Raw genomic sequence first — 8,989 nt, forward strand, 5'->3', positions numbered from 1 at the left:
CACAAAAAGCCTCTCCTTTCCTCCCAAAACATATAGGAATGGCGGATAAAAATATACTAGAAAAAAGGCAATACAAAGAAATCCCAGGTGCCATAAAAAAGAAGATACTCTAAATCACAGTAATGGGAAGAAGTTGATGCTGATGGGAAAACTCATGGAGTTCTCCAAGCCAAATATATATCTAAAGGGGTGGGATTTTTAATAACCTTAAAGGAAGAGGAATGTGAGACCTAATTGCCATGCTGTGCATAAACGCAGAGAGATAAACTCGCATAAAATTAGCCTTGAACTGGTGAAATCCAGGAATCTCCTGCAGAGACAACCGTGAAGCCACTTAAAGAGTTTCCACTTCCTAAAATATGGTCTGGGATGCTAATAGTCTTTTCCTGAAGACAAGCTCTTATAAAAAAAAAAAAATTACAAAGCATGTAAGGAAATCCACCACCATCAGAGTGTCAGCAAATGAAACAAAAAGAAGAATTCAAGCTTAAGGAACTATAGAAAGGGATTTAAACATAAATATAGTTAAAACACTTAGAGATAAAGGAAGCAATAGAATTGATAAAGCAATAATTTGACATTTTTTTTAAAAAGGAAAGGGGAAGATGGGTTTGAAAAAAGATCTCATAGTGATTATAAAAATAAAAAATTAGTCATTGAAATAAAGTCCATAAATGAGTTTAAAAATAGGCTAGAAACAGCTGAAAAGAGTATTTATAAATTGGAAGATTGCTTTAAGGAGATCATCCAAAATGCAGCATAGAGATAAAGGGGTGCAAAATACCACAAAAAAGTTCATACATGAAGGCTAAAATGAGAAGTTCCTACATAGTGTCTACAGTATTCCAGAACATGATAATAGAGAAAATGAGAGAGGCAGTAATAGAAGAGAACCTTGGTACTATGGAACTGTGGTAGGAATAAAAGGCTTTTTTCAGTACCAGAGGTACAGGAAATTGCTTAACTCATGGGTATGCTTAAATTTCCAGTCTGATGACCCAGCTGTAAAATGGCAACTGAACCTCTACAAAGATGTTCTGAAAAGTGAAGAACCTTCCAATCCAGAAAAGACAGTGGAGCGTGTGCAGAGAATTTCAGCAGCTGTCTTCCACCTGGAGCAGGTAAGGAGCATTTGCCCTGAAGAGCAATGAAGCAAGACTACCCTAGTGAATACAAAGCTTGTCTCCACATGCAGCTGTCAGTTACACATGCCCTCATTAGACAGAAAACAAGGAGCAAAGATTATCCCAGATCACTCCCAAGTGTCATCTTGGTGCCTCAAGGTAGCAGACCCCTTCATTTTTTTCTCCTGTGTTTTACAAATTCTTGCCATTAGCTCAAGTGATCTGTTTGTGTCCCCCATGATTTGTAAAGCTGCTGTTGAGAACAAATGGCTAAAAGCCATCGGGGAAGGAAGAAAACCTAAGGTTTTTACAAACTGAGTTATCTATTACTGACTATAACTGAGAAGCCAAAATTCTTTGAGTTAAGAAGTATGGGTTACAGGTGACTATCTTCTGCCACCTAGAAGATCAGTGTGCACCTATCCATGTGATTCTTCTCAGGTGGAACAGCCTTTGAGGTCCAAGAAGGCCGTCTGGCACAAACTATTGTCAAAGCAACGGAAACGGGCAGTGGTGGCCTGTTTCAGGATGGCCCCTCTGTACAACCTGCCCAGGTAAGTACTTCCTGTCATTTTCTTCTGGCATGTGAACCAGTGATGGAAACTAAGATATCCTCCCACAGCTGTGCTCTTTCCGGCCCTTACATTCTTGATCTGAGGGATACAAACTGGAGTCCCTGGCCCGTGGAGCCATTACAGTCTGCATAGTATAATGGTCTGCTGAGGCAGTCAAGGTAAGCACACAGACTGAAACCAGATGAGATGCCCCAGGGCCCTGTGCCTGTTCAGCTCACCATTTTGCACCAAGGAGCATATGGAGCCTCTCTACTTTTGCCAAGGTGGGATTCTTTGTGAGGATATAAAGGCTTCTGGAAAAAAGGGAATTGTTGTCTAAAACACTTTACCCCAAATTCCATCAACAGGTCATACAATATTTCTCTGCTCAGGCACTTGACACCAAAATTACTATTTCTTCAGAAGAAACAGAGATGTAACTTGCAAATTCTTTACCACAGCGTATTTGCCATCAAGATGAAGAAAGGATAGAGAGGCCAAAAGAAGCTAGTAAGGGGCATGATGTCTTTAACCGGGTCTTTTAGCCCATACTTTGAGGTTAAAAGTATATGGAGACTTTTCTGAAAAGTTTTGACACATTCTGTGTCAACACAGGCAAGGACGTCAGTGACAGATGGGGCCAGCATTGACCACTGAGCCTGACTCAGTGTCTCTGTTAATGTGACAACATTCCCATCCTCAGACTCCTTGCAGGTAGGCATGGTCAGGCCTGTGATCAATACATAAGGCTGGTGATTGAATATCAGCCGTTCTTCATCCACTTGCAAATCAATATGAACATCCTCACCTGATCAGTGAAAAATAAACTGACTTGGAAGAGAATATCCTGAATCTCAAGTAAATAAATGTGCGTCTTTGAAATATCAGATAAAGGGCCATTCCCATGCTTGACATTTTGCTTTCATCAGATTGTGGATCTTGGCTGTCATTTGTCCAGAGAGTCCCATTATCCCGTCCTGAGCCAACTGGCTGGCTGAGCTTTCCTAGTTAGAGTCTTCTTTGAAAATGGTGGAGAATCACAGCCTCAAAGACACACACCTGCTCCAACAAGTCTCTCTTGAGAAAATAGATTACTCTCTGTGGAAGGGAATGAAGTGCCACTAAATCAACTGGAATTAATGAATAAGAAGCTGAAAAATTAAGCAGTCGTGGGCGTGAAGGCTACTTAAGTCTTGACAGAAAAGTGAAATTCATAGCATAGCCCAGTAGAAAAAGCAAAAATGCATAGGGTTTGTGTTTGTTTTCTAGAAGTAATGAAATAGAAAGCATTCACTTTCCTCTCTGGTGAGATTCCTGCCTGATGCTGTGCTAATTTGGCCTCCAGAACAGCTTGGCTCTAAGCATGTCTCCAGGGCCAGTCCAACTAGGCAGAAATTACATCTCTCAAAACCAAGCATTTTTTTCTAAATCCACTGAAAATATTAGTACCATTCTTACACATTTGGGCTGCTCCTTTAGCAGTTCTATCCCTTGATGAATCATGGCCATCTCTAACCCAGTTGGTTTAGAGGGGTCACCCTGGGTATTCTCTCCAGCATAGAGGATTGTGAGTAGATTTCACAACAGCAACTAACTGACAGGCTGATGGTAGTGGAGACCACTCCTCTTCCCCACCTTGTGAAGATCTAAACTGCATGGAATCTTCCAAACTAAAGGGCTGAAGGGACTTATTTTATTATGTGGAAACTATTTTTCTGGTGTTAGTTTTTAAAAGAAAATCTATATGCTTTTCTCCAGACACAAAATTAACAATTTCTTCCTGAGCACCTTTCAACGGGTTTGGCTGGAAAAGGTTAATGAAAAAACTCAGTATGACAGGCTTATACCCATTTTAATGGTAATGTAACCTGTGGAGAGACCTGCTCATTCTCTGCACACTCCTCCTTTCTTGACCATGATTTAACGTTGCCATAAAAACACAAATTTGTACAATTTTTTAAAAGAACTCTGATTGGTCAGATTTTGAAGAAAGATGGCTAGAGCTATGTTCTACCAGAAACCATGACCAGGTCTAAATGACTCTGGTATTGACATTTATCTTCCTTCCCTTCCCTCCTCACCACTCCCCTCACATTTGGTAAACACTTAGCTGCTATTGGGTGACTAATATTCCCAGAAGTCAACCCTGGCTCATAGGGGGTGACTCATGCCAGTTATTCAGTGTCCCCAGATCCCAGGGGCACAGCTAGAATCCATGAGGCACACAGAAAATATGCTAATGACATAGCCCAAGCCTGACCTTCCTACATGACAGCGGGAGCACCTTGCCCATGTGGTTCCTGGGAGAACAAAAAGAAGCCACACTTTGGTGTTTTCAGAATGTCTGAGACTAAACCACTCACTGTCAGCATGATTAAGATTAGATTACCTGACAGGTGGTCAGCCTAAAGGAATTACTAAATTGTCATATGAAACAAATAATTCAGGACTGTACTTGATCTAGCAATTTATTCCTCATGAAAGGAGAAATGTAATCAGGATGCATGAGACAAGATGAGGATTACAGGTACTGCCATATCTTGCACTAGCCATTGTTATTTTCAGAAAGTGCTCCAGATAGTCAGGAGCTGCCATGCTAGAAGGCTCTGATTTCTTGGAAACAAATGCTTATGGTGTGCTACTGGCCTCCTGACCAATCAGAGACAAGAATTGTACAAAAGTCTATCCCTCTTACTAATCACTAACCACCAAAACTAAACTAACGAGTTCCATGGATCCTCTTGACTTCCCTCTCACCCCTTCCGCTCAGGCACCGCTCTATTAACCTCTTCCTCCATGGCTATCAGAGATTTTGGATAGAAACAGAGGAGTATTCCTTTGAAGAGAAACTAGTACAGGATTTGGCTGTAAGTACTGACTCAACTGGGAGCAGATATGGGTGTGAATGAATTTGATTTTCATATTCGTGTGTGTCATAAGAGTTAAACGTTCACAAAGAATGGAGTGTATAAATTCGAAAGGAACTAACTGTGTAAATTCTCAGGGGAGGCCCTGCGAATGGTCCTAAGAGCCAGAGGATGAATTTTCACTTGGAGTTGCTAGTAGTATTATCATCGGGCTGTAAGTACTGACTCAACTGGGAGCAGATATGGGTGTGAATGAATTTGATTTTCATATTTGTGTGTGTCATAAGAGTTAAACGTTCACAAAGAATGGAGTGTATAAATTCGAAAGGAACTAACTGTGTAAATTCTCAGGGGAGGACCTGCGAATGGTCCTAAGAGCCAGAGGATGAATTTTCACTTGGAGTTGCTAGTACTATTATCATCATCATCATTAACAACTAATACTTCTGGAGATGCACAGCCATGTCATGGGGAGTTCATGCTACTAAGTTAAGTTTTGAGCACCATTTGGTTGCAGGAGGCCACCCCACCCAAGCCAAGGCCCCACATTCCTAATCAGTAGCTCTTTTTGGGGGAAGATGCATCTAAATACCTGTCCTGCATCTCACATTTCTGGATTTGGCCTTTCAAAAAAACGTGGCATGCCCTGTCTCTAACAGACTTCATGCTGTCGAACCGCTTAAAATGACACACAAGGGAGAAAAAGGTTATTGCCAAACCACACAGAGCCTCATCCTGGTTCAGAAAGAAAACACAGCCTCTCCGCCTTTGGCCAGCCCATGGTTCTTTTTTCTCCTTCTCCTTACTTCTCCCGTTTGCCTTTTCCTCTGATCACTTGCTCTCTCCATTAGTCTTGCCCTGTGTTTCTCATATTCTCTCTTTTGCACAGTTCTTTCCTTTCTCTCTTTCCCTATCGCCCTCTGTTTCTTTTCCTCTTTTCTTTTATGCCTTTCTCTCTCATTTTTCTTCCATTTATCTTTATGTCCTTCATTTTTCTCATATATTCCTGTTGGTGAGACAGACACTTCCTTGGTTTCTTTTTTTTTTTTGTCTTTTTTGTGACCGGTAAGGGGATCGCAACCTTTGGCTTGGTGTCGCCCGCACCACGCTTAGCTTAGCCAGTGAGCACACTGGCCATTCCTATATAGGATCCGAACCCGTGGCGGGAGCGCCGCTGGGCTCCCAAGCACCGCACTCTCCCGAGTGCACCACGGGGCCGGCCCCTTGGTTTCTTGATCAGTGTGACGTTGCCGATGAGCATCGTCTCAGCCCTCTCCCTCCCTGAAGCGTTCGCACCACCTGCGAACTTCTCACCAGTTTACCAGATACGGTCCCCCCTGCTGGCTCTGCACTGCTCGGAACTTCACTTATACCTCTGGCATCAGTTGCTATTTCCCTTTCTGTAAAAGGAGACAAAGAAAAAAATGTGATAAGAGGAAAAGTGCAAGGCTTGCAGCTCCAGGATGGCAGCTCTCTGGAACGAGAATTTTAGAATCATGAATGAGGTTAAAAAACAGCTGTGTTTTGCTGAGTCGAGTCTAAAATAGTTTTAGACCCCAAACGGCTCCAGTGCTTTATAACTCTTGCCCCGCCCCTATCTCCAGCCCAGCCCTCCAAGGGAAATTTCAACTGTTGGCCAGAGAGACCCGGTCTCTCGGTTACTCTGCAGGGCGTTTCCCTCCTGAACTCAGGTGCCCAGAGCTTGCATGAGAGTTCTGCTGATTGGGGTCTGTAGCTCTGCCCCTGTAGTCAGGCTTTTGCTTTTCCTTTTATTTTAACCTAAAAATTGGAATGTTTTCCTGATTGGCTGGAAAAAAATATGTATCTATGTATCCCAAACCTTGCATCATTAGGGCTTCTATCCTGAAATAAGTATATGATGTCGTGGTTTCTTTTTGTGCTGCTAGTCTGATGCACTCTGTGCCTTGCGCTTTACTTTCTCTTTGTTCGCATGCAGTTTGTGGCACATGCTGAAATCCATGCTAAAGGCTGTCTGTGTTGGTTTGTATAGAAATCTCCCAAGGTGGAAGAGGAGGAAGAGGAAGAGACGGAAAAGCAACCTGACCCACTTCATCAGATCATTCTCCATTTTAGCCGCAATGCTCTCACTGAGAGGAGGTCAGCACTGCCAGAGCTTCTCGCAGGCACGTATAGAAATCTCCCAAGGTGGAAGAGGAGGAAGAGGAAGAGACGGAAAAGCAACCTGACCCGCTTCATCAGATCATTCTCCATTTTAGCCGCAATGCTCTCACTGAGAGGAGGTCAGCACTGCCAGAGCTTCTCGCAGGCACCAGGGGTGGTTGTGTCCGTCCAAAACCCTCCTCTTGCAGGCAGCAGTGGGTAGAAGGGATGCCAGAGTTGAGCAGCCCTCCTTTCTACCCTATTTTGGCCATTGAGAAATATCTACAGAAACTACATTAAGCCACACTCCTCTCATCATAATGCCGGACACTGAATCTGAAAGATTAAACAGCCTGAAACTGTAACCTTCATCCCCGAATTCCATGTCAAGCCAATGTGATCCGGATTTTCAGAGTGGTTTCTAAGAATCAGTGGGGGAGGAAGTTTTCTAATTAATTCACTAGTGCATATCATGTGAGATTTATATAGCTCTCAGTCTTTTTTTCAGGGTCCGAAAAGTAGCCTGCTAAATATTTCCTCCATTCTTTCCAGCAAATTGGAAGATGACTCTTTGTACACCTCCTATTCCAGCATGATGGCCAAGGTACACCTGGGTTTTCTGCCTATTGTCTTAGTCTGTGGGTTTTCTGCCTATTGTCTTAGTCTGTGTGCACTTTAGGATTCACATGCTAGGTGTCCCAATCTCATTACCAGTCCTCTGGGGCTGTGTCTATAAAGCGACAGGTTTCTCCATTTCTGTCTCCCATTTACACCAGAAACTTTACTAGGTAGAAGAGTGTGTGTCTGTGGTTAAACCAGATAGGTCCCTTAGATGATGTCATCTCTGTGTTCCCATTTTTATTTTCTGAACCCCTTGATAACTTCAAAGATGGTATTTAGAACAGAATGTTGCCCTGTAGTGGTCAAAGCATTCCTGGTTTTAGTAAGTGCTAAGATCCCAAGGTGCCTGTCCCCTGCCCTTGCAAAGTAGAGCAGAGTATGTTTATTAGACACCTTTAATTTGGTTGTGTGTCTCTTCCTTTCCACGGAGTCCAGAGTTGTCATAGTGGTGAGGAGGAAGAAGAGGAGGAAGACAAAGAGAAAACATTTGAAGTAAGTTTTCATGAAGATTAAAAACAGGACCACCCTCCACAGCCAATAGGCTGGGCCTTCAAGGTGGACACTGACATTAGCATATGAGGCTTGACCACCATGTGTATCTGAGTTGGCAGATCTGCTTGGATAAAGATACCCTTTAGCTGTGGTTCCATTGTCTGTCTGTCTGCCTAACAGAAAAATAGCCAGCAGGGTGCCAGTCAGCAAACCACCCGACTGTGTTCATTCTCATGGAAAGTTTTCTACTTCTACCTAAGCACTGTAGTAACAGGGGCCATAGAAGGACAAATTCAGACATCCCAAAATGGAAAGTCAGAGCCCTGAAGACACTGGGATGGTTTTTGCACTACTATTCTATAAATGCATACTGATAGCAATTTTGATTTTGAGGAAGTGTGGGACCTTGAGCCTCTAAAGATTAAAGTGTGTTAGTTGTCCCCTTTTATAGACACAGTGCACAACAGGACACAACAGAACTAAATGAATATAATCACAGTTCTGGAGAACATTGGCACTCTAGTAACCCGTGTCTGGTGGCAAGTGTCTGTTAACTGCGGTCTGAGCACTGAAGATAGGTGGCATTCCTACACTTAAATGTGTACGTATGATCAAGTTGACCCCTCAGCAGGTTTCCTGTGTGACAGAACATTGAAAACAAATATTTTTAATTTTGGGTTTCTTCCTGTGATTGTCATATCAAAGGGGAATGCATGTGTTACCTGTCTATACATAAAGTGGAAAATTCGTCATCAAAATGTTAGTGAATGATGGGTAGGTGGTTTGGGGAAGCTGGGTAGTGTGTGTCCATAAGCTGCAGAGGTCTCCTTTATCCTAAATTATGTGTGTTGCCTTCCTTAGGCAACTGAGGATTCTCTCAGCTCACCTCCCCATGGTGAGTTCTCTGGTGGGGGACAGTGGAGGTGGGGAACAGATCTTTCCCTATGATTTCTTTTTTCCAGGAGAAAGAGATGGAGAAGCAGAAAACCCTGTATCAGCAAGCTCGGCTGCATGAGCGTGGTGCCGCAGAGATGGTCCTTCAGATGATAAGCGCCAGCAAAGGTGATTTCCCAAGTTCGGGGCAGGGGGCCCATGTACCTATGGCAGATATCACACCATGACATGAAGGTTTATTACTAAAGAGTCCTGATGAAGCCCAGTAGGCATGATTACCATCTGTTTCCTCAGTTATTCAACTCAGTCTTCACTG

The 8,989-nt window shown here is 43.1% G+C and overlaps 1 protein-coding gene across 1 annotated transcript in view; it reads left to right on the forward strand.

Moving 5' to 3' along the window:
* RYR3 (ryanodine receptor 3) overlaps positions 1-8,989 on the forward strand; it is a gene marked incomplete at its 5' end in the record, with an annotated part of 211,225 nt that overhangs the window by 157,195 nt on the left and 45,041 nt on the right. The window contains 7 exons of the mRNA XM_008584044.1: positions 990-1,121; positions 1,566-1,678; positions 4,449-4,545; positions 6,557-6,663; positions 7,219-7,270; positions 7,723-7,779; positions 8,742-8,841. Coding sequence (XP_008582266.1) covers positions 990-1,121; positions 1,566-1,678; positions 4,449-4,545; positions 6,557-6,663; positions 7,219-7,270; positions 7,723-7,779; positions 8,742-8,841 — 658 coding nt within the window. The remainder of the gene's footprint in view (positions 1-989; positions 1,122-1,565; positions 1,679-4,448; positions 4,546-6,556; positions 6,664-7,218; positions 7,271-7,722; positions 7,780-8,741; positions 8,842-8,989) is intronic.

Source organism: Galeopterus variegatus, unplaced genomic scaffold (assembly GCF_000696425.1).
Source record: "Galeopterus variegatus unplaced genomic scaffold, G_variegatus-3.0.2 Scaffold3133, whole genome shotgun sequence".
Taxonomy (NCBI): Eukaryota; Metazoa; Chordata; class Mammalia; order Dermoptera; family Cynocephalidae; genus Galeopterus; species Galeopterus variegatus.